Raw genomic sequence first — 26,271 nt, forward strand, 5'->3', positions numbered from 1 at the left:
CAAGTAGGTTGAAGATGCTTGTAGACCATCTGTAAGGGCTCAAATGATGGTGTAAGTGATGCCACATCAGCATACAAGTCCTAGGTCATCTGCCAAGTGTATGGTACAACTATGGGGTCGATTGGGCATGGTGAACCAGGTGCATCTTTCTTGTCCAATTGGTGAATCTCGAGCAATCTTTGAACGTCTCTTGGGACCCATGGAGTGCCTCCTACTGCTATGGAGGTCCATGGCTCTCAACACACCCTACATGTGCCAATGTAGCCCTTGGGAGGGTTAAGACCCTGTATAAGGAGACCCAAAACCAAAATGGAGGCCATTTGCAATCCTGCATAAGATCCAATGGATCCCCTAGCCTTCCAGTACAACAAGTCATCAAAGGAAATCAAGTTAAAGAGCTTACAAACAATGGACAACAGGTGGGCACTTCATAATGGCATTTCCTTCCATAGTGGACTTTGGTATGTGCTAATGTCTCCAAGCTCCAAATGGGGTTAACCAAGTATCCTATTAGGTGGTTTCTACCTTTAAAGGGGATAGTATGTCCAAGGTACATCCTTCAAACAGTGGTGGCATGTGATAAAGAGATGAATAGAGTAAGGAATGAAAAGGGGCATCCCTTGGCCACATGCTGGGGTACTAGGGTAGCTAGCAAAAGGGAAGCCCACACTTGAGTATATAATGTATAGGAGGGAGCAATCGTGGTACATGAGGTGCCTCAACCTTGATTTTTCCACCCTTCTTTATATTCCTTTTTCCCTTTATGATTTTTCTTTAATTCACTACTTGGGGCTCAAGGGATAAGAGCATGATGTGTAAGGTATAGCAATGGATACCCCCTTTATGGTATAACAGTTCATTGCCCACCAAGGGTTGGGACAATCATGGGTTACTGAATGATAAAGGAGGCTCATCTTGGGCCTGTAGGAACCAGGGTGATGGCCATGATAATAGGGTATAGATCATGTAATGGCTTTTGCCCACGTGTTAAATGTATTTGTCTGGGCCATGTTTTGCATTTTGTGGTACATTTTCCTATTGAATGTGGCCAATTATGCTTTTAATTTTTTTTCAACTGCATCAACCTCCAAGGCATTGTTCCAGGCCCGCCCCAAGGTGTGGGCAAGTGGAAGGAGAAAGCTAACCCTATGTGGACCCAGTGGAGGAATGTTGGCCTAGATGGGAGGAATCATGAATGGGGTTATCATGAGCAGAAGGGGAGTAATATATGTGGATGAGGGAACAGGACCACACAACCAAAATCAGGGTTTCCCATGAAGTACCATCCCTAAAGCCCAAAGGTAAGTAAAAGAGATCCCACGGGACTAGGGTCCAAGGTTAACATCCAAAAGAGGTCTAAGGGACAAGAGCACAAACCTAGCCCATCCATGCCCACAAGTTTCCATGATAAGTAAACTACAATACTCAATTACCAAATCACAAGGCATACCTTCAGGTTTGGGAGGCCCACCTTCAAACATACGACCATGACAGATGGGTGAGGGACCACATGCCTGGCTTAGGTGGCAAAAAAGTGGCACAATGAGCTAGTTGGTGGCTGCAAGGGGCTACCGCTTAAGGACCATCTTCTAGAAAAAAAAAAATCTAGGGATATCTCCCACAAAATGGTGGGTAACAACCCTCACGCGTTGCTTCTATCTCTGTCTCTCTCTGACAACTGATTGTTGCTACTCTGGAAACTGATTTGTCAAGAAATCGAACTTCTATAGGTTTCCAATATGTTTTCTCCATCACCACATCGACCTCCTCTTATAATGCTTTGTTGGAGCACCAATGGCCAAGATTAAAACATAATCGATGGTTAGGATAATCTCTGGATCGATCTGTGTGAGTTTCTAGACTATTCTCACCTTATCTCAATTAATATTGATTAATTAACCATATTCCCTAAGTTTAGACTTAGGAAATATTAAAAAAGGTTAATAATCTAATTGAGGCACTTCTAGGTGGAATTTCCAGAAACTATTTCTGGGTTTTGGAGGTCTCATGTATTCTGGCATCTCCACCAAATTTCATGGCTAGAACACATCCGATGCTACAAAAACTAACAACTAGTAGAATGGGTGGCTTCCCTTGAAACTTGTTTGGATATTGACCCTTGACTTGCTTTGAATAATCCCTTGCTTGACTTTAGGTGATTTGATGGTGAAGTTCCTCCTTTTGTCCAATGCTTTCCTTGCTTGACTTGGAATCCTTATCTTGCTCTTTAATCCTCAAAGATCTCCCTTGTGAAGTCAGCTTGGTCCATTTGACTTTGAAATAGGTGCTTTCTTCCTCTATCCTAGCTAATTTGCCTTTCACCTTAATTGAAGGCTTATGCTTCCTTGACTTTTCAAGTTTCCTTGGTCCAAAAGTTCCCTTGAATGAGTTGGATGGCACTTATAGCCCCACATGTGTGTATAGCTGTTAAAATTGGCAACTAGGGCCAAACTCCATGTGGGTCATCTTATTAATGGAGGATGATATTTTTCTTGGATCCCTCTCATCGAAAAGTGTAGGATTGATCTAAAGATCATCCGATTCCGATAAGTATTCATGGAGATATGAATTTATTTGTGTTATGGGACAATTCATCAAAGTCGGCCAACAACCAAATAAACCCCACTTCTTCTCAACGTTTTAGTATAAATAGAGGTGGCCTTCAAATCATTTTCAACACAATTGGGATCTCTTCCTCTCTACTTGTCTTTGGGATTTAGTAGGAGGAGAGATCCTAAGGGATAACGCTGCCCTAATCTAGAAGGAAAAAACGGGAACTGCCGGAACTAGCGGGAACTACCGGAACTGCTGGGAAATGCCAGGAACTGCCGGAACCACTGGGAACTGTCGGAACTGCCAGAATTGCTGGGAACTGCTGGAACTGGCAAGAACTGTTGGGAACTGCCAGAACTGTCGGGAACTATCGGAACTGCTGGAACTACTGGAACTGTCGGGAACTGCTAGAACTATCGGAACTGCTGGGAACTGTCGGAACTGTCGAAACTGCTGGAATTGCCCGGAACTGCGAGGAATTGCCGGAACTGCCGGGAACTGTCGGGAACAAACGGAACTGCCGAAACTATCAGGAACTGTCGGAGCATCTATCTCCGAAGGAGAGTAGCATGGAAGGGACAACTAACTAACATTGGGATAGTTGTATGGTATGTAGCAGCAAATACACCAAGCATGCAATGTTACAGCTAGCGTGCAACAACAAGCAAGCAAGGTGCAACCAGAGCATAGGTCAGTACGACAACATGGTGTAGCAATGGCACATAATGTAGTACAGTGATGGGTACAATCATGATTAATGAAACATGATGAGATGCAGCATAGTGATGATGGGTGCAGCATGGTGCAACGCGATGAGGTGCAACATGATGATGAAATGCAGCACAACGATAGGTGGAGGAGTCACATTGGAGAATCAGTTGAAGCAGCATGTCTTCAACTGATCTCATGTATCATCTTCTTAGAGATGATCTATGCTCTTATCTAGATATGTCAAAGTGTTGACTTCTGTTGTAAACGTACTATCTCTCTCTCTCTCTGTGCTGAACTATTGAAGAACATATAAGAAGAATTGATCAAGGGTTTCCCCACATTGGGGTTTGTCCCTAGCTAGCGCCACATCTTGTGTCCTCTTGTCTTGGCTTGTCTTCTGCGATTTATGTTTATGTTCTATTTGCAGTTTACTTTAATGCTGATGTGATTGCTAATCTGGAAAGATATTGAGCTAACTGTGAAAATTGAAATAAATTGCTCTAAGCATAGAACATACCTAAAATTAACAATAACCTCATAGAAAAATAGACCCAATGTGTAGATCTTGAATGCCCTTGCTTGCATGAGAAATTCAGAACCTAGGTTTTTGTATAAAAAAATTGTAGATGCCAATTAACCACTCACTGGCCCTATTTGACCAAGGAATGACCTTCAAATGCCTCTAGAAATTCACACATGCCATGAAAGTAGGATGACTCCCTTTGATTAAGCATATCTTCCTCCTAGATCACCAATTCTAGAAATTTTCATGGGGCACAAGAAGAAAAAAAATTGCTGTTTCTTCTGAGCCCTTTGAGCAAAGACCCCCCTGGAACTTGTGCATTAAAATCTGCAAACTACCTCAAGAACCACAAACTATTGGAAAATGTGAGAATGCCATATTGAAAAACCATGACGTGATGAAGGCACCAAGGCGAAGGAATGCCTATAGACTTAATATGACAACCAAGTGGGAACATGTAGGTGTTTCAGGACCAAAGGAATAATGAAGGGGAAATGTACAATAAGCAAACACCTTTATAGGGCTAAGCACTAAGTGGTCCCATAAATCATGAGTCCTAATAAGTCCACCTCCACAATGCTCACATACCACCCCAAGACATTAATTTGCTTGTCACTGCAGGGAGTTTCCACCTACCAAGGGGATGTCTACAGTGCCATAAAACTAAGCACCATGGAAATGAAGCTAAGAAGACTGACCATGACCGTCTGCACATCAGGGATCTAGAACAAACTCTCACATAAAGATCATCCCTCTGAACTTTTACAAGGCTTTAGACTTGTATTCCTTGGGCTTACAATGGTGTTGCCAAAAATGAATCTGCTCATATGTACCCATGCTGAAAGAGGGTAATAGGAAGAATGAAAACACTTACAATATGTCGGTATTATACCATTAAATTTAGAAATATATTTTAGCCTTTCCCATTTGATGGAAGTTTAAATATCTTGAAAACAATGAGGATATTAGATTTGCACCACTAATAAAAGCCATGTGTTAGAAGGCATTTATTTATGGTGTGCGATATATTAAAGTCTAGCATATTTGATGACAATTATATATATATATATATCCCCTTTTTCTAAGCACATGCTGAGAAATTTTGAAGTTCAAAAAGTGACTTTTGGCATTTATCTCTATGAAAGCAGTGGCAAATGTAGAAACACTGGGTCAATTTTACCAAGCCCATTGGAGAAATGATATTTAAATGCTTAGGGTTAGTATACAAAAGCTGGAGTTTTTCTATAGGGTTAACAGTTCATATACAAAAGCTGGATTTTCTTATCCATGATTATGGTTTTATGTGATTTTATATTTGTAGAAATGTAAATTTTCTTTATATTGACTATGCTTGCCGTTATTTGATTTTTGTAACTACTAAATATTCTAAACATTGAGTCATTTTTATCATGTTAGGTTGGTGCATCTCTTGCATTTGTGATACATGAATCAGCAAATCCACATATCGGTGAGTAAAGGATTTTGACCAGGTCTATTGAGAGATAAGATGTTGCTTTCGCTTTCATTGTTATTATAATACATTATAGATACATACATAGTGTTTATAATGCTTGCATGATAGAAATAAATGGAAATTGGTGAAATCTATATTAATGTCTACCAAATACCAAAATAACTGGAAGAGACTAGAAACTACAATAAGCATTATAGTCAATAAAAGGTGGGTGAGAAATGAGCTTTGGGATTGAATGGCAATATCTTTTGATTTGAACGTAAGAATGAAATTATATATATGTCCACCAATCACCAAACTAGGTCAAAGAGACACACAAAAGTATTTCCATTATTGACAACATGAAAGGAGCACCTAAAGTATCTCCCACATATGAAAATCACAAAGTAGGGGATTACGGAAAAAAAGGAAAAAAAACCCCATAAGGAAGGCAAACTGTAAAGGATTACTTGACACAAAGCATACTAACCAGGGGATACACTTACAGCTTGCATAACTTCCCCAACCCTATAAATAATGTTCAGTGTGGGGTATTCCATGCCCTCAAGGGGTAACTTGGTTCCAGGCTATGAAAGCAAAGCTAGTTAAGGTGTCACATTTTAAATGGAGAATGTTTGAGAAATCACAGTTCAATGCAAATTCAGAAATTCCATTAAACTTGAGGTTCTTTAGATCTTTTCCCTGTGATTTTTAACGCCTTGGGCTGAATCTGAAATATAAATTATAGCAGTATATATTTCACTTCTGTCCAACCAAATATACAAATCAGCCCAAGAAATGTGGCTAGGAGTCATCATTCACTTGCAAAACTGTGGCTAGGAGTCATCAATCATTTGCAAAACCTTGTGAGAGGGAGCTTTTACTACTTCAGCCGACACAGACTTCCCCTTTCATTATTTTTTCTAAGTCATTTTTTCTTTAGATAAGCATTCTGCTCTTATGACTTGCCAGGGGGGGCATGATGAAGTAGTTTCTTTTTTTAATTTATTTTTCTCTTCACCTCTTTAGCCTTTATTAGCTTGATTTGACTTTTTTAAGCTTGCATTTTTTCTTTATCTTTCTTCATGACCCTTTTCTAGAATCTTTTGTAAATTAACCATCGGTTAGAGGAAGATTTATTTTTATATATGAGATGGAAGTGTGAGAGTATTTAACGGAAAATGTCAAGTATGGAAGGGATATGATTACACTACCCACCATGACTTCCCAATGGTACATAGTGGTTTGACTTGTTACCGCTCAAACTAGCAGGGGACCTAAAGGGGACAATTGCTAGGCCAAGGGCAACAAATGGAGACTTAGCCCACTGTCACCTCAGCTAAGACTCCCTACTCTTTATGGACTTTCACCATTGGGAGGAGACCCAGTATATGGAAGTCACTTGTGAAGGAAGAGTCAACAAATGGATATGAATGACCCTAATGATCCTTTTCCTAGAAGGGGGTTAAGAATGGAGCTTACTTGGTCTTCAAGCAAGGTAATAAGATTTCTAGGATAAGGGGGGTGAGGATTTGAGCGTTAGGTTAGAGGAATATGCATTGTAAAGCAGTTTCACAATCCTAACATTCTTATTGAACCTGACTTCCCGAATGGTTCTTCAATAATTGTCATTCCACAAAGTATGAGACCACATGCGACCAAGTGGACCTAGCCTAGGTTAATGAGAGAGAATCTAGCAACCAATGATGTGGATGAGGGATCTAGACCACGCAACCAAAATTAGTGTTTCTCATGAAATACCATCCCTAAAGCCAAATGGTTAGTGAAAGAGATCCCATGGGACTAGAATCCAAGGTTAATATACAAACAAGGTCCAGGAGACAAGAGCACAGTCCTAGCCCATTCTTTTCGCCGAACCCCCCCTGTTGACCACTACGTGTCAACTTCCCAGTAGTACACCCCCTTTTCTTCGCAAAAAGGGATAGCGCTTGATCGACATGTCCGTGCCATTTGACAGTCATCGTCAACTTGATCAATTTATGTTGTAAACCCAGTCTGCATATTGAATTGTAAATAATCTTAGCAGAGTTGAGTCATGTATGTAAATTGCCTAGGTGGACCTAATTTTCTAGTGATAATCTACGTTCCGGAAGGTTTTTTGTCTCACCGATCTATGATCGGAAAAGTTTTCCTTCAGCCTAACCCCAAAGCCTGAATGGATTTTGTCATTAGAATCTTAGGAGAATCCTAGTGTGTTAATCTGCTAGATTATAGTTGTGTGGCAGAACCGGGTGGTTTATGAGGGTCTATGTCAAATGGGTTCTCCCCCTTGAGATGTAAAGTTGTAAAAGTCATGATGTAAAGTGTCTTGAGGGTTAGAAAATGTTTTAATCCCCTCATAAGTCCTAAGTCCTAGGTCCTAGGTGATTTTTCCATAGGCTAAGTTCGAGGATCCATTTAAAAATAAATTAAAAATTAAAAAAATAATAATAATAACTGAAAAATAAAAATTTCAAAAAATAAAAAATAAATAAATTTATAAAATAAATAAATAAAATAATAATAGTAATAAATAAAAATTTAAATAAAAATAATAAAATAAAGTAAAAACCTAAAAATAATAAAATAATAATATTTTTGAGTAAATAAAGGCAGAATTTCAATTTTTAATGCATTAAAAAATTCGATGGATGAGATTAAGAGATGTCTTGATCCTCATCGACGGTCAAGATCATTTTGACATGGATCACTCGAACTAGCTGTTGGGATTTTTTGCTTTAAATAGGGTGCTAGGGGTCATTTGAGATCAGATTCGATCTGTGAGTCTTGTGCTGAAGAAGCTCTCTTGTAAACTTTTTCTGGTGCTAATAAAGAAATACTTTGGGGTTGAAATATCGCTGGTGTTACTCTCTTGAAGTGCTGTGAGCTATTTTATTTTCTGCATATTTTGATTTTCAGCCATTAGTAATAGCTTATTGTAGAGTATTGTTGAACACAGGTATCTTGTTCACTTGCTAGGGTTTGAATGGTATTAGATTTTCTGAAGTAATGGCAGGTATCTCCATTGTTTTTGAGATCTAGTATTGCTTTTTCTCTCTTTATTGATGGTTGAAATGAGCTGTGCAGGAAACCCTTATTGAAGAAGACCAGTGGGTGTTTGGGGAAGTTCTCGGCTGAACCAGCCAACTCCCACAAGCATTTTCTTGCAGAGCCCAGCTAGTTTTGATCCTGGGTTTATCATTTAGTTTATTTTTCTGAATTGCATGAGAGATTTCTGAAGTATTTCATAGTAAATCTGGAATTTCCGATAATATTACTGCTGATTACTGATAGATCTGGCTGTTTAAGAGTCAAACGCTGTAAATTGTTTAGCTGATCTAGGGTTTTGATTTTGTTTATGCACATATTATTTTTGGGTGTTCTGTTTTTTGCCATTGCAGGTTGCAGGTATAGATTTTAAAAGTTCTCAGGGTTTCCATTATGCAATCTGAAGCAGGAAGGGCTTAAAAAATTTCAGTTACTATGCTGCTCGGGACATCAATTTTACTGCAGGAAAAATTTTTTTTTTTTTTTTTTTTTTAGCAGGCTGGGTAAGGTTCCTCAGGTTGCTACTCAATTTCCCGCAGCTAAGAGCCTGCATTTTTCATGCAGTCATAAGGCACCCAGTTTCCCTCCCTGCTCCATACGCAGGCTTTATCAATTGCCTTTTTCACAGTCACTTCCACGCAAACCCTGCTCGCTGCCCCTCGCTTTCTCTTTCCAATCTGGTTCGAGGCTCAATTGTATCTACAGCGATTTCTTCCTTCGCCAGCCTGCTCCCAAACGCTGCATAACGCCTTCAATACCTGCATACGGATATCCCAAGGAACCCTCATCCATTGCATACTTCTCCACGCAACAAGCTTCCCATCACGCAACATTATTTCTCCCTCTGGCAGCCCGAGTCTCCTCACGCAGCCTTCTCTGCCTGCGTCTACCCTCTTATGTCTCCTTACTGTGCGCGTCCATATCTTTTTCTCTTAAATCCGCTGCTCCAGCTCACCCGTTGCTAACCCCGTCAACTTTCCTCTGTGATTTTTCTGAAACGCCCACGCTGTCACAAAGCTCTGCGTCATCCCTTGCCCCGCAGCTCCATCGTTTCTCATTCACCTGCTGCCATTTCTACCCTTCTCCGTCCACCTGCAAACACACTTAAAAATAAAAAATCAGGCATTTCCAAACGTTGCTCTTTCTCCGCCGTCAAATTTCAATCGTCCTACAGCTGCGCATTAAAACGTTCAATTGTGAATTTTTTTTGGTACGCAAAAGTTCAATTGTGAATTTTTTTGGTGTGCTGCATTTCTGATTTCATGGTTTATGTATATAAGTTAGGGTAAAATATTTTTTTTTTGTTTTTATTTTTTAGTTTCGTTTGGTTAGAATTATATTTTCTGTTTTAGTTTTAGATTTATCTCCTTTTAGTTTTGTTTATTTAAATTTTGAATTTAAGAACTTCAGAAAATAAAAATCAAATTTAAAAGAATTCAATTTTTCATTGTGTTGTATATATTAGATGTCAGTGCTATATATATATATATATATATATTTTGTTTAGACTTTTAAATCTTAGTTTAATTTTAGTTTTAAATTTAGATTTATTTAATTTTGTTTAGATTTAGATTTTAATAAAAAATAAATAAATAAAAATCGATTTTCACGTATGTGCTTAGTTTAGTTTCTTGTTAGCGTATTTTTTTTATTTTATTTCTGGTATGTGTTAATATATAAAGATTTGAAATAAAAAAATTTCGATTTTCATTTGAGTTAGTTTAGTTTAATATTTGTTTTTTTAGTTAGGCTTTTAGTTATGACCATTAGAAATTATTATTATTATTATTTTTTTTAAAGTTTAGTTTCGTTTTGATTTTAACATAAATAAAAAAATCTCATAAAAAATAAAATAACAAAATAAGTAAAAAATTCCGATTTCCTTTTTTTGTTTGTTTAGTTTTAAATTTCAGAAAGTTAGAATTAGAGTTAAGCTTATTTTTTATTTCTCTTTTAATTTAATTTAGTTTAAGCTTTAGTTTTAATTTAGTTAGTTTTATTTAAAGTTAGATCTTAATCATAAAATAAAAATAAAAAAAAATAAAAATAATAATAATAATAAAATCATAAAAATTAGAAAATAGGTTTTTGTTTTAGATTTTTTATTTTAAGTTTGTTTAACGTAGTTTCTTTTGTTTTTTTTATTTTATTTTTTTTGAATAAATTCAAATTTAGTATCATTTCATTTTGAATTTTGATCAAAAAAAAAATTCCCTTTTTCGTTAGACTTTAGTTAGCATTTTAGTTTTGTTTAATTTTTAGATTAAAAAAAATAAAAAATAAAAAATTTATTTTATGGTTTTAGATCAGATTTTAATTTAGGATTTCAATTTTGATTTTTTTTTAGCTTAGAATCATAAAAAATATTTAAAAATTAAAATATTTTGGAAAGGCTTAGCTAAAAATTGAAAAATCATTTTGTTGTCTTCTTGTGATATTTTTCTATAGCTAAGTGCACTTAATGTTTATTTATAAGTTGGCTATGTGAAAGTGGTGGCGGCCAACATTTAAATTTTATGATCTTTTAAAGCATTTAATTTCTCTTGAAGTTTAATCGCTGGATCATCGTTAAGGCGTTGTGCATTTGTTGAATATCTTTTATTTTGATGATAAACGATTGTTAATGATTCCATATTTTCGCAGCATTCGACAAATAATCGTTTCATCATTTATTTCATAAGACACTGGTCTATAAACTTAATAAAATCAATTTAGTGCTTGTTTCCTTGTGTCTCCCAACCCAACTGATCCCCAGTTGGTCAATCATTTTCCCATAGGGTCTACCCCCCTTAGCCGCGGGAGAGGCTTAAACGGAGAGATCAGGGATCAGAGTGACAGCCCCTGGTCTGAGCGTTGTCGTGACAATCTGTGCGACAACATTTTTTGGCGCCGTTGCCGGGGACAGAGTTTTTTCTGTCCTTGGTTTATTCGACATTCATCTTCTCATTTCTCATCATTCTCTCATCTTTCTCATCTCACGTTTGAGCTGGTAGATTCAACATTTTTTGGCGTCATCTCATCTTTTATGCCATTCATTACCCTGTCAAACGGCCAACATTCCTTGGCGTATTTTGATCTTTTCATCACCTTATCTTTCGTCATATCAGCAAGTTCTCTTCGATTCATTTCTTGTTTGGGTGGCAACTCCACTCCATTTTCTTATTTTTCCCAGACAAGAAGCCTCCCTCATATCTACTTGTTGGTTGCTTTTTGGATCTTAGAATTAGATTCATTGTTCAAGTGGCACTCCACTTCTTTCATCTCTTAATTTTCTTGAGCAGAAATCTCTTTCTATCATCCATTTGATCCCTTATTATTCATCATGGATTATTCATTTAAACCATGTCATTTTACTGATAATCTCCATGATTTTCCGAAAGAGGCCATTTCTAAATTATTTTTGTTCTCAGGTGGTGATTCGGTCACTCTTAGACAACATTTAAACAGGTTTACTTGTGTAATGATCATATATTGTAGACTTCCTCAATATAATCATGAAGATGTCAAGATGCGTCTATTTGTCCATTCTTTAAAGGGTGATGCTTTGAACTGGTTTAATAGTTGTCCTGAAGATTCCTTCATTTCTTTGCAAGACATTGTCGATGCTTTTAAAGATAGATATGGTGATCCAGATAGCTCGCCCTGTGCCCCTAAAATCGTGCAACAGAATGAAAGTAATCTTATAAAAGGTTCAGCTGTCGAAGAAAGATTTCAAGACAATGCTTCATATCAGAATTTGCCATCCACTTGTAGTGGAAAAGTAGAAACAAATTGTAAAAACAATGTTAACAATGAAAAGGAAGATCATAAGCAAATTATACAAGATCTATTGCTACTGGTAAGAAATATGGAGATAAATCAAACTAATTACGCCAATGATGTGAGAACTTTATGCACTCACCTGGAAAAGCGTAATAGGGAGATGGAGATCATGCAAAATCAACATAGTAAGGAAATTGAAGACATGAAGATTAATCATGACACAGAAATTAGTTTTATGCAAAGCAAGATGTCAAGCTTAGAGGAAAATATGACGACCATGCAAGCGAATCATAAGAAAGAGATAAACTCTATGCAACATTGCTTGATGATCATGGAAGAAGACCATGCCAGGGAAATCAGTGCTATAAAGGTTGAACACTCTAGTCAGATAGACGCCATTAAAATACAGCTTCAGAAGTTTCAACAGCAGTCGGAAGATGAAGGAAACCAGGAAACATCAATAGATCAAGAGCCTTCTCATCCGCTGCAACAAGCTCCATCTTACTATGAGGAGGTCATTGGTTCGATTGAAAGGTGGTTAATTGAAGGTGATCCAGATAAAATTAAAAACGATAAAGATCAGATGCAAGATGAGGAAAGACATGTCACACATATCTTACATACTTCATCTAAGAGCTATGAAATAGAAAGTTCCACGTCGTCATTAATACAGCCTGCCACAAAGAAAAGGCACAAGAGAAAGAAAACGAAAAGAAGATTTGATGCATCAGACGGCCGCGAGCAGCTTGATTTTCGGATAGGAAAAAGTCCTACCATATGCAGAATTGGACATGGCACATCCGACAAGTAGCCGACAGATTTGCCTGAAAGTAGGCAAATGCTTGGTATACACTATATTGAACACATCTGATGCCATGGGGCATCCTTTGTATTGTATTTCTAACCCTACTCCTTGTCATTTTAGCATTTTCATTTTTGTTTTAGGATTAGATTTGCTTTTCTAGATTAGTTAATAAATGAAGAGCTTATATCTTTCTTGTGCTTAATGTTATATGATGATTTTTGGATGGACGCTACTTATGTTTTGTTGTGTGTTGCATGGGTGCAGATTCTGGATTCTCACATTCCTACAGTGCAGCAACGTGTCCCCAAGTGGAGCCAGATGTTGACCACTACGTGTCAACTTCCCAGCAGTACACCCCATTTTCTTCGCAAAAAGGGATAGCGCTTGATCGACATGTCCGTGCCATTTGACAGTCATCGTCGACTTGATCAATTTATGTTGTAAACCCAGTCTGCATATTGAATTGTAAATAATCTTAGCAGAGTTGAGTCATGTATGTAAATTGCCTAGGTGGACCTAATTTTCTAGTGATAATCTACGTTCCGGAAGGTTTTTTGTCTCACCGATCTATGATCGGCAGAGTTTTCCTTCAGCCTAACCCCAAAGCCGGAATGGATTTTGTCATTAGAATCTTAGGAGAATCCTAGTGTGTTAATCTGCTAGATTATAGTTGTGTCGCAGAACTGGGTGGTTTATGAGGGTCTATGTCAAATGGGTTCTCCCCCTTGAGATGTAAAGTTGTAAAAGTCATGATATAAAGTGTTTTGAGGGTTAGAAAATGTTTTAATCCCCTCATAAGTCCTAAGTCCTAGGTCCTAGGTGATTTTTCCAAAGGCTAAGTTCGAGGATCCATTTAAAAATAAATTAAAAATTAAAAAAATAAAAAAATAATAATAATAACTGAAAAATAAAAATTTCAAAAAATAAAAAATAATAAAATTTATAAAATAAATAAAAAATAATAATAATAATAATAAATAAAAATAATAAAATAAAGTAAAAACCTAAAAATAATAAAATAATAATATTTTTGAGTAAATAAATGCAGAATTTCAATTTTTAATGCATTAAAAAATTCGACGGATGAGATTAAGAGATGTCTTGATCCTCATCGACGGTCGAGATCATATTGACATGGATCACTCGAACTAGCTGTTGGGATTTTTTGCTTTAAATAGGGTGCTAGGGGTCATTTGAGATCAGATTCGATCTGAGTCTTGTGCTGAAGAAGCTCTCTTGTAAACTTTTTCTGGTGCTAATAAAGAAAGACTTTGGGGTTGAAATCTTGCTGGTGTTACTCTCTTGAAGTGCTGTGAGCTATTTTATTTTCTGCATATTTTGATTTTCAGCCATTAGTAACAGCTTATTGTAGAGTATTGTTGAACACAAGTATCTTGTTCACTTGCTAGGGTTTGAATGGTATTAGATTTTCTGAAGTAATGGCAGGTATCTCCATTGTTTTTGAGATCTAGTATTGCTTTTTCTCTCTTTATTGATGGTTGAAATGAGCTGTGCAGGAAACCCTTATTGAAGAAGACCAGTGGGCGTTTGGGGAAGTTCTCGGTTGAACCAGCCAACTCCCACAAGCATTTTCTTGCAGAGCCCAGCTAGTTTTGATCCTGGGTTTATCATTTAGTTTATTTTTCTGAATTGCATGAGAGATTTCTGAAGTATTTCATAGTAAATCTGGAATTTCCAATAATATTGCTGTTGATTACTGATAGATCTGGCTGTTTAAGAGTCAAAAGCTGTAAATTGTTTAGTTGATCTAGGGTTTTGACTTTGTTTATGCACATATTATTTTTGGGTGTTCTGTTTTTTGCCATTGCAGGTTGCAGGTATAGATTTTAAAAGTTCTCAGGGTTTCCATTATGCAATCTGAAGCAGGAAGGGCTTAAAAAATTTCAGTTTCTATGCTGCTTGGGACATCAATTTTACTGTAGGAATTTTTTTTTTTTTTTTTTTTAGCAGGCTGGGTAAGGTTCCTCAGGTTGCTACTCAATTTCCTGCAGCTAAGAGCCTGCATTTTTCATGCAGTCATAAGGCACCCAGTTTCTTTCCCTGCTCCATACGCAGGCTTTATCAATTGCCTTTTTCACAGTCACTTCCACGCAAACCCTGCTCGCTGCCCCTCGCTTTCTCTTTCCAATCTGGTTCGAGGCTCAATTGTATCTGCAGCGATTTCTTCCTTCGCCAGCCTGCTCCCAAACGATGCATAACGCCTTCAATACCTGCGTACGGATATCCCAAGGAACCCTCATCCATTGCATACTTCTCCACGCAACAAGCTTCCCATCACGCAGCATTATTTCTCCCTCTGGCAGCCCGAGTCTCCTCACGCATCCTTCTCTGCCTGCGTCTGCCCTCTTGTGCCTCCTTACTGCACGCGTCCATATCTTTTTCTCTTAAATCCGCTGCTCCAGCTCACCCGTTGCTAACCCCGTCGACTTTCCTCTGTGATTTTTCTGAAACGCCCACGCTGTCACAAAGATCTGCGTCATCCCTTGCCCCGCAGCTCCATCGTTTCTCATTCACCTGCTGCCATTTCTACCCTTCTCCGTCCACCTGCAAACACACTTAAAAATAAAAAATAAAAAATCAGGCATTTCCAAACACTGCTCTTTTTCCGCCATCAAATTTCAATCGTCCTACAGCTGCGCATTAAAACGTTCAATTGTGAATTTTTTTTGGTACGCAAAAGTTTATTTGTGAATTTTTTTGGTGTGCTGCATTTCTAATTTGATGGTTTATGTATATAAGTTAGGGTAAAATATTTTTTTTATTTTTTTTTATTTTTTAGTTTCTTTTGGTTAGAATTAAATTTTCTGTTTTAGTTTTAGATTTATCTCCTTTTAGTTTTGTTTATTTAAAGTTTTGGGTTTAAGAATTTCAGAAAATAAAAATTAAATTTAAAAGAATTCAATTTTTTCATTGTGTTGTATATATTAGATGTCAGTGCTATATATATATTTTGTTTAGACTTTTAAATCTTAGTTTAATTCTAGTTTTAAATTTAGATTTAGATTTTAATAAAAAATAAATAAATAAAAATCGATTTTCACGTATGTGCTTAGTTTAGTTTCTTGTTAGCGTATTTTATTTTTTATTTTTTTGGTATGTGTTAATATATAAAGATTTGAAATAAAAAAATTTCGATTTTCATTTGAGTTAGTTTAGTTTAATATTTGTTTTTTTAGTTAGGCTTTTAGTTATGACTATTAGAAATTATATATATATATATATATATATATTTTTCTTTTTTTAAGTTTAGTTTCGTTTTGATTTTAACATAAATAAAAAAATCTCATAAAAAATAAAATAACAAAATAAATAAAAAATTCCGATTTCCTCTTTTTGTTTGTTTAGTTTTAAATTTCAAAAAGTTAGAATTAGAGTTAAGATTATTTTTTATTTCTCTTTTAATTTAATTTAGTTTAAGCTTTAGTTTTAATTTAGTTAGTTTTATTTAAATTTAGATCTTAATCATAAAATAAAAATTAAAAAATAAAATCATAAAAATTAGAAAATAGGTTTTTATTTTAGATTTTTTATTTTAAGTTTGTTTAACGTAGTTTCTTTTGTTTTTTTTATTTTTATTTTTTTGAATAAATTCAAATTTAGTATCATTTCATTTTGAATTTTGATAAAAATAAATAAATAAATAAATAAAAAATAAAAAAATAAAAAAATTCCCTTTTTTGTTAGACTTTAGTTAGCATTTTAGTTTTGTTTAATTTTTAGATTAAAAAAAAATAATAAATAAAAAAGTTCAAAAAATAAAAAAAATTATTTTATGGTTTTAGATCAGATTTTAATTTTGATTTTTTTTTAGCTTAGAATCATAAAAAATATTTAAAAATTAAAATATTTTGGAAAGGCTTAGCTAAAAATTGAAAAATCATTTTGTTGTCTTCTTGTGATATTTTTCTATAGCTAAGTGCACTTAATGTTTATTTATAAGTTGGCTATGTGAAAGTGGTGGCGGCCAGCATTTAAATTTTATGATCTTTTAAAGCATTTAATTTCTCTTGAAGTTTAATTGCTGGATCATCGTTAAGGCGTTGTGCATTTGTTGAATATCTTTTATTTTGATGATAAACGATTGTTAATGATTCCATATTTTCACAGCATTCGACAAATAATCGTTTCATCATTTATTTCATAAGACACTGGTCTATAAACTTAATAAAATCAATTTAGTGCTTGTTTCCTCGTGTCTCCCAACCCAACTGGTCCCCAGTTGGTCAATCATTTTCCCATAGGGTCTACCCCCCTTAGCCGCGGGAGACAGGCTTAAACAGAGAGATCGGGGATCAGAGTGACAGCTCCTGGTCTGAGCGTTGTCGTGACAATCTGTGCGACAACACCCCCATTAATCCATACCCAGAAGTGTTCATGATAAGCGAACTACAATACTCAATTACCAAATGACAAGGCATACCTTCAGGTTCGGGAGGCCCACCTTCAAACATACAATCATGACAAATGGGTTAGGGACCACATGACTGCCTCAGGTGGCAGAGAAAATGGCACAATGAGATAGTTGGTGGCTACAAGGGGTTGCCGGTTGAGGACCATCTTGAAGAAATTTTTTCTCCTAGGGATATCACCCACAACAAGACTAAGGCACACTTATCACTCTTCGATCCACATATATGACTCCCCTTCCGCTCATTATAATCCCATTCATCACTCCTCCCACCTGCGTCCAGATTACTCCACTAGGTCCACAAAGGGTCAACCTCCCGCTTCCCTCTTCCCACACCTTGGGTTAGGCATAGAACGATGCCCGTAGGTTGGTACAGCGAAAAAGAAAAGAAAAATCATAATTGACCACATTCAATCGAAAATTGTACCACAAAATGCAAAAGATTGTCGGAACAAACACATTTAGCACATGGGCAAAAGCCAATACGTGAGCTCTACCCCCTTCCATGGCCATCACCGTGGTTTCTATAGGCCCTAGATGAGCCTCCTCTATCATTCAGGAACCCGTGATTGTCCCAACCCTTGGTAGGCGATGAACTGCCCCACTGTAAAGGGGGTATCCACTGCTATACTTCACACATCATACTCTCATTCCTTTGAGCCCCAAGCAGTTAACCAAAGAAAAATAATAAAAGGCAAAAGGCATATGAAGAAGGGTGGAAAAATCAAGGTCGAGGTAACTCATGTACCACGATTGCTCCCTCCTAGACATCATTTACCCAAGTGTGGGCTTCCATTTTATTAACTACCCTTGTACCATGGGATGTGAGCCAGGATTCCCCTTCATCCCCTACTCTATTCCATCACTTTATCACATGCCACCACCATTTGAAGGATGTACCATAGACTTACCAGCCCCTTTAGAAGCATAAACCACCTAATAGGGTGCTTGGTTAACCCACCTTGGAGCTGGGAGACATTAGCACATGCCAAAGCCCACTATGGAAGGGCATGCCATTATGAAGTGCCCACTTATTTTCCATGGTTTGTAAACTCTTTTACTTGATTTCTTTAATGACTTGGTATATTGGAAGGCAAGGGGACGCATTGGATCTTATGTAGGATTGCAGATGATTTCCATCTTGGGTTTGGTCTCCCTATACGGGGTCTTAATCCTCGAGAGGGCTACATTGGCACATGTAGGGTGTGTGTAGAGAGCCATGGAACTCCACAACAGTAGACAACATTCCATGGATCCCCGGAGTCATTCATAGATTGCTCGTGGTTTCCTTATTGGACAAGGAAGATGCACTTAGTTCACCATGCCCATCCGGCTCCACAGTTACACCATACACTTGGTAGATGGTCCAGGATCTATATGATGATGTGGCATCACTTATACCATCATCGTAGCCCTTGCAAATGATCTATAGGCATCTTCGATTTGTTTGGAGATCCACAAAGACACTTGTGTGCCCCCACATCCATTTCGGAGCACCACATGTTTATTACTTGGAGAACAAGGGGCCAACCCCTTGTCGACTAGTTTTGGGAGTCCTATTTCATATTATGGCACCTATGGACTTAAGGCCCAACAACACATGTTATTAATCATTCGACCCTCTTGAGAGGCTTACTCCTTTATTATTGAGTTAGTTTGGTGGGCTTGTCACCAAAGTGTTGTTATTATGCAAATTATTTTATTTTAGGGGCTATATTAGGCCAAAATTGGCTAAATCGAATTCACTAGGCATTGTATAAATAGATGATGAGTTGATTCATTCTCTCATCATCACTTGCATTGGATCATATCTACTTGTGAGACTTTTGCTATCTTTTGAGGATGAGACTTTTGGGATGAATGGATGAATTTTGATGTTTGGATAATCTTCTTTGTGTTGGAGCTTCTATGATTGGCCTATCATGGTGATTGGATATATTCTTCTTGTTGAAAACACTGAGAGGGGGGTGAATCAATATTTCTTTTCAATTGTTACTTTTACCAATTAGATCACTTATATTTAGAACACAAAATGAACAATAAGAATAAATGCTTTTATTAATTTCTCCAATAAATCAAGTATAATATGTGTAGGGCTCCAACCCTAGGTGAAGACACCGATCTTCAATCTCCCAGGCTCCAACCTGTATTTTCCAAGCACCGACTTGGACTTCCAAGGCTCCAACCTTGTCAATTTTGAGGCACCAACCTCAAGGGCTCCAACCCTATATCTGGTTCAGGCTCCGACCTGGTTTCTTGAGGACTCTGATCCTTCAGGACTCCAACCCTATCTTATCCAAGGCACCAACCTTGAGTTTAGGAGCACCAACTCCAAGGACATCAATCCTATATTTGCCAAGCACCAACTCCAAGGACATCAATCCTATATTTGCCAAGCACCAACTTGGACTTTCCAAGGCACCAACCTTGTCAATTTTGAGGCACCAACCCCAAGGGCTCCAACCCTATAGCTTCACTTTGTCAAGGTATGTTTGGTTATACTTCACGGCTCCCAATGTTTTCTTCAACAAGCCCTATCAATCTTCAGCTACGCCTTCACTTAGTCTCCACATCACATCATCAATGACAACCTTGTTCTTCACATGAAGGTGTCACCACTGCTCTTCATGTTACCCAAACAAAACTTCTTCAAGGTCACCTCATGATGGCTTCAATGCATCATGGTCTTCAATGATCTCCACAAATCTTCAATATGTTGCTTCACAAAGTTCTCCAACTCTGCCCTATTATGTTCTCAAGAGAAGACTTCAACAAGCTCTATTTGTCCAATCCCAATAAATCAACACTTTGACCATGACAACTATGACAACTTCGACCACGGCAGCTTCAACCACGGCAGCTTCAACCACGACAACTACGGCAGCTTCAACCACGGCAACTACGACAACTTCGACCACGACAACTATGGCAGCTTCGACCATGACAACTACGACAGTTTCGACCATGGCAACTACGACAACTTCGACCACGAAAAATACAGCAGCTTCAACCACGACAACTACGGTAGCTTCAACCACAGCAACTATGGAAACTTCAACCATGGCAACTACGACAGCTTCGACCACGACAACTACGGCAACTTCGACCACGACAACTATGGCAGCTTTGACCACGGAAAATACGGCAGCTTCGACCAAGATTTTATGCCCAAACAGAATTATCCTTTTTTTTCGTCCTAAACAATAGTCTCCTTGTTCTCCTCGGCCTTTTGTCTTCTCTTGTACTTCATATCTTTGAATTCTTGCCTGAATTGCTGATCAAAATGAAGTGTTTAGACATCTATTTATAGAGATTTCGTTTATAACTGAAGGGACACGTCTATTTGAAGTGAGGCCGACTTGTATGACTGAGTGTAGGTCGGCTCACTGCTAGGAATAATTTCCTTAACTTAAAAATTCAATATCTCACAAACTATTGGGAGTTTCGGGGCAAATAAAGGCTCGTTAGAAAGAGGAAAAAATCCTCTTTAAGATGGTCTAGGATCCATTTTCAAAGGATGCCTCCAAGATGTCCAAGATAATTTTTCTTTGTGTTTGTCCTTAAATTTTATGCATAAAAAGTTTGGGACAGCATGAGGAATGTTTGGGACAGTGTGGCTTCTTCATTCTTTGGCTTCTTCATTGTTATCAATGTCATCATAGGATCATAGAGTCATTATGTAGGAGTGCAACATCCATGTAGCATGACGCATGAACAATGTCATGATATACTAGTGCAGTCATAGTGCATCATCATTAGGATAACTCCAAAATAATCTTCCAACCATCAAATGATCTCCAACCATGTTATCAAGACCTCATCAAGTGCCATCATCAAATGTAGTCCTCCATATTTCATCAAGGGCTTCTAAATACTTGGCACTTCTTAAGACTTCTTCATTAGTGACTCGACATATTAATTGTTGACATTCTTATGAAACAAGAGTTATGACATCATCATTTGGAACCAGGCATCTCAACAATATTTTCCATTTCGGCTAGTGCCATATTGACATCAATGACAACCTAGATTAACAATCTCCCCCTTTGTCATTCATGGCAATACCCTTTCCCTTTCAACATTCTCTCCCCCTTTGACATCAGTGGCAAACGGTGTGCCCAAGTTCTCCCCCTGTCAAGTTGCTTCTTCTCTTTACGAATAGTAGTTCTTCATAGGTATGTTACTCCCCCTACCATGGTGCTCTTCTTTCTGGCAATGTGGTCCATGATAGATGTGCTTAAATTCCTTCATGTGATGAACCAACTCCCCCTCATGAAAGATTACTTGCTAATGATCAAGTGGAAGATATCTTCAATAATAATCCATCGAATGAGTAAGGATTATATTCTTCAAGGAGTGTTCCTGAGAAATGATCTATCAAAGAATGATTGTCCATATAGCTCATCAAGGATTTCATAAGACTCATTCATGGATGGCTTTTGTAAGAATGCCTAATCATCATAAGCTCCCCCTAACTATATGCATGGTCTTCCTTTTAGCAAAGTTTCCCCATCAAATGCTTAGATTGTCGAAGATCAGGTCAACAAAATGTGTTGTTGGCTAGAGAGTTCAAGAGATTTTCGGATTGTATTTGCTTCTTTCTCCATACCTGTGTAAATTTCTTTTCTGGCATAGTTCTATCTTGAGTAGGTGCCCAAGTCAAGTTACAATTACATGCCATATGTCCAATGTTATGACACTTGAAGCACTCTATTTTGTTCATGAATAAGAATTCATGACTTCTTGCAAAATTGCTTCTCGGATATTGACGAGGAACATTATAATTATCTTTGTGATATGCCCTACAATCTTTTGCCATGTGCCCAAAGTTTGTACAAGAATAGCAATAACCAAGAAATATACTTTGGTACCTGGGAGAAGAAGGTTTCCTTGATGTACTTCTGAAGTCTTTTTGCCTTGGGATCCTTTGATGATAACCATTGCTTCTTGCATCCTTGACACCATCTGCATTTCTTCTTGGAGGAAGGTTTCTTCCATAGTTGTCTTGACTCTTCTCCTTGCCTTTGTTGGAATTGGGAGCATCAACATTTCTTCCAGGCTTCCTCACATCCTTGTTGTTTGAAGCATTAGGGTTTGCATCATTCTTGCTTGAGGATTCACTTGCATAGCCAAGACCTGATTTATCAAGGGGAGACCTTTGATGATTTAAGATGTCATCTAGGGTTTGAGAGCTTTTCAAGTTCTTATTCAGCAAGTCAACTTCCTTTTTAAGAAAGACAATTTCTCCTTTCAACTTTTCACAATCTTCATCTTTCATAACTAGTTGCTTCTTCATTTCTTCCATCATCTTGGTTGCTTCACACGATTGGGCTTTAAAAGAAGTGATTTCTGATTTTAACTTGGTGATGTCATCATCCTTTTCTTCTAGTTAGCATATCATGGTGTTTCTCTCCTTTTCTACTTCATCAACTTGTCCTTCTATGAATGTCAAATCTTCCATAACCTTTTGAGCTCCTTGTGCTTGTTTCCTTGCTTCTTCTAGTTGAGATCTAAGGGAGGAGACTTTTTCCTTGTATTGACCAATCTCTGCTTCAAGTTTGTTCAAGCTTTTGTGCCTTTGTTCAAGGTGGCCTAACAAGGTATCTTCCCGTTTCTTTGCCTTATCCAATTGATTTGTCACGGATATGACTTCTTCATGATGCTTTCTCTTGTTTTGATGAAATTCTTCCTTAATCTTAGCGAGCTCCTCATCTCTTTCTTGTACTTGAAGCTTGACAAGGTCAACTTCCTTCCTTGTCTTGTCCTGGTCACCAACTTGCACTTTCTTCTTAAGTTCCTCATTTTCCTTTTTCAAATTGTTAATCTCTTCCATGGTAGCCATAAGTTTAGTGAGGAGATCTTCTTCAAAATATTTTTCATTCTCTTCATCTTCTAGGTCTTCTTTAGCCTTGATGTTATCACTCTTATCTTCACCTTCCTTGATGGGCTTTGTATTTCCTTCTTGTTTTCCGTCATTTTCTTGACTAGAGATCATTGTCAATGCTCGTTTTGAGTGAAGATCATGAATTTTATCCCATATGCCTTTTGCTGACAAACATTTTTCAAAATTGGTCTTCATAGAATCAGGTAGCCCATTCAAGATTGCTTTCATTGCTCTTGTATTATGTTCCTTGGATTCTCCATCCATCATGCTATCAACAATCACCGATTTCCAGACTTCAATGCCTTGAGTCTTTAAGAAATTCCTCATTCTTGCCTCCCATATATCAAAGTTTCCATTGAACAATGGAGCCTTCATAAATTGATTGACTTCAATTTCGGTGGTTGAGGGAGACACATCTTTAAGAGGATTGGAGACTTTCTTCCTTGGCTTCGCCATTTGTGTTCTAATGATCAACCTTCAAGTTGTTAGGCTTTGAGTGAAGGTATTGGCTCTGATACCAATTGTTGGAAATACTGAGAGGGGGGTGAATCAATATTTCTTTTCAATTGTTACTTTTACTAGTTAGATCACTTATATTTAGAACACAAAATGAACAATAAGAATAAATGCTTTTATTAATTTCTTCAATAAATCAAGTACAATATATGTAGGGCTCCAACCCTAGGTGAAGACATCGATCTTCAATCTCCCAGGCTCCAACCTGTATTTGCCAAGCACCAACTTGGACTTCCAAGGCTCCAACCTTGTCAATTTTGAGGCACCAACCTCAAGGGCTCCAACCCTATATCTGGTTCAGGCTCCAACCTGGTTTCTTGAGGACTCTAATCCTTTAGGGCTCCAACCCTATCTTATCCAAGGCACCAACCTTGAGTTTAGGAGCACCAACTCCAAGGACACATCTATTTGAAGTGAGGCCGAATTGTATGACTGAGTGTAGGTTGGCTCACTGCTAGGAATAATTTCCTTAACTAAAAAATTCAATATCTCACAAACTATTGGGAGTTTCGGGGCAAATAAAGCCTCGTTAGAAAGAGGAAAAAATCCTCTTTAATATGGTCTAGGATCCATTTTCAAAGGATGCCTCCAAGGTGTCCAAAATAATTTTTCTTTGTGACTATCCTTAAATTTTATGCATAAAAGGTTTGGGACAGCATGAAGAATGTTTGGGACAGCGTGGCTTCTTCATTGTTATCAATGTCATCATAGGATCATAGAGTCATTATGTAGGAGTGCAACATCCATGTAGCATGACGCATGAACAATGTCATGATATACTAGTGCAGTCATAGTGCAGCATCTTTAGGATAACTCCAAAATAATCTTGCAACCATTAAATGATCTCCAACCATGTTATCAGGACCTCATCAAGTGCCATCATCAATTGTGGTCATTCGTCAAGAACATGACATCATCAAGTGTAGTCCTCCATATTTCATCAAGGGCTTCTAAATACTTGGCACTTGGCACTTCTTAAGACTTCTTCATTAGTGACTTGACATATTAATTGATGACATTCTTATGAAACAAGATTTATGACATCATCATTTGGAACCATGCATCTCAACAATATTTTCCATCTCGGCTAGTGCCATATTGACATCAATGACAATCTAGATTAACACTTCTTACATTAAGTACTACGTTAATGTTATTCTTGTTATTTATCTTGCTGCATTCATGATATTGGGATTTTCACTATGCTAGGATTAATTTGTTGCTTTTCTTGGAACGTAATTGTGGAAATTAGATCTCTAAGTAGTGTTGTATCATGTATGAGCCATGTTTGAATGAATGAATGTTCCTAGAGACAATCTTGTTGAATTTGTCTTGATAAGTCACCGAATATTGCTAAACGAAGCATAAATGACGTTGAAGCTACTTCCATTAAGCCCTACTTCCTAGAGAAATTGCTTTGTAGGCCTCCTTGAGAAGTGGAAATCAATCCAAACCCTAAATCTTCCATGACTCCATCTCTCCCAAAGAGCAAGGCAATGGTCCTCCTATGGTGATCAACTTTAAAAACATATTTCTCCTTCTCCTTCTCTAACAATTGGATTGCAAGATATCCCAAGCCCTAGCTCTGAGACCGAATTTTTCCCTTGGTTTCCTTAGGCTAGTAACCTCATTGGGATCATTGCATTTCCTTTCATTAAAATTTCTTTCTTTGATCCCCTTCTCCTCCCTAATTAGGTCAAGTACATCATTGATTGCTCAATCCTATCCCCTTGACCTAACCAGGGGTCCACTTGGTCTCGTGTGGTCCCATTCCTTATCAAATCCAGTTCTTCAAAGGCCACTTGGGAAGTCAAGCTTCACATGGATTTTGAGGATTAGGGAGTTCCTTTATAAGCCATACCCCTTAAACCTAACCTCAAAACCTCATTAACCTTCCCTAGGAAACCCTACATGTTGCTTATAGAGCAAGAAAACCCTAAATTTAAGTTTCTCTTAGGAAAGGGTCATTGGAACCATGTCATATTTATTACATTGACTCATCATTCATAACTGTTTCCCTATATACTGGGTCTCCCATCGGTGAAAGTCCATAAAGAGTAGGGAGCTTTAGGTGAGGTGATAGAGGGCTATAGCTCCATTGTTGCCCTTGACCTAAAAGTTGCTCCTTTAGGATCCCCTTCTAGGACCCCTGTTAGTTTGAGCGGTAACATTTTGGCGTCGTTGCCGGGGAGGGAGTAGGTCTACCTCGCTAGTGAATCATTGAGGAATTGATTCATTGACGACACTTCTAAATATTCCTTTGGCGACTCCATTCGTTGTCCAAACCCCTAGTTTACTTGAAGGTGACAATATTCCTCCCTTAACTAGGGCCGCTGCAAGAAGGGGAGAACAAACTCCATCACCCGTTAGAAATACCCTTCTCCCTGAATTTGAAAAGGTTAGTAATCCCACCCCAAAGATGGCAACTAGGTCCACCACTGAACACCCCAATATGACCAAGAGTGAAAGACATTTGGTTGGTGTCTTCGCCCCTTTGAAGTTGAGTGATGATCCTAAACTATTACTTGAGAAATACAACTCTGATGGTTACCCAAATTCAAAGGCGATGCTACAATGAGTGCCCGTG

The 26,271-nt window shown here is 37.6% G+C and overlaps 1 protein-coding gene across 1 annotated transcript in view; it reads left to right on the forward strand.

The window, feature by feature from the left end:
* LOC149218004 (sulfate transporter 4.1, chloroplastic-like) overlaps nt 1-26,271 on the forward strand; it is a 239,296-nt gene that overhangs the window by 169,841 nt on the left and 43,184 nt on the right. Inside the window, exon 12 of the mRNA XM_089383732.1 lies at nt 5,204-5,255. Coding sequence (XP_089239858.1) covers nt 5,204-5,255 — 52 coding nt within the window. The remainder of the gene's footprint in view (nt 1-5,203; nt 5,256-26,271) is intronic.

The sequence above is a fragment of the Pinus tabuliformis genome, chromosome Q (assembly GCF_031772625.1).
Source record: "Pinus tabuliformis cultivar Carrire ecotype Pingquan chromosome Q, CPIR1, whole genome shotgun sequence".
NCBI lineage: Eukaryota > Viridiplantae > Streptophyta > Pinopsida > Pinales > Pinaceae > Pinus > Pinus tabuliformis.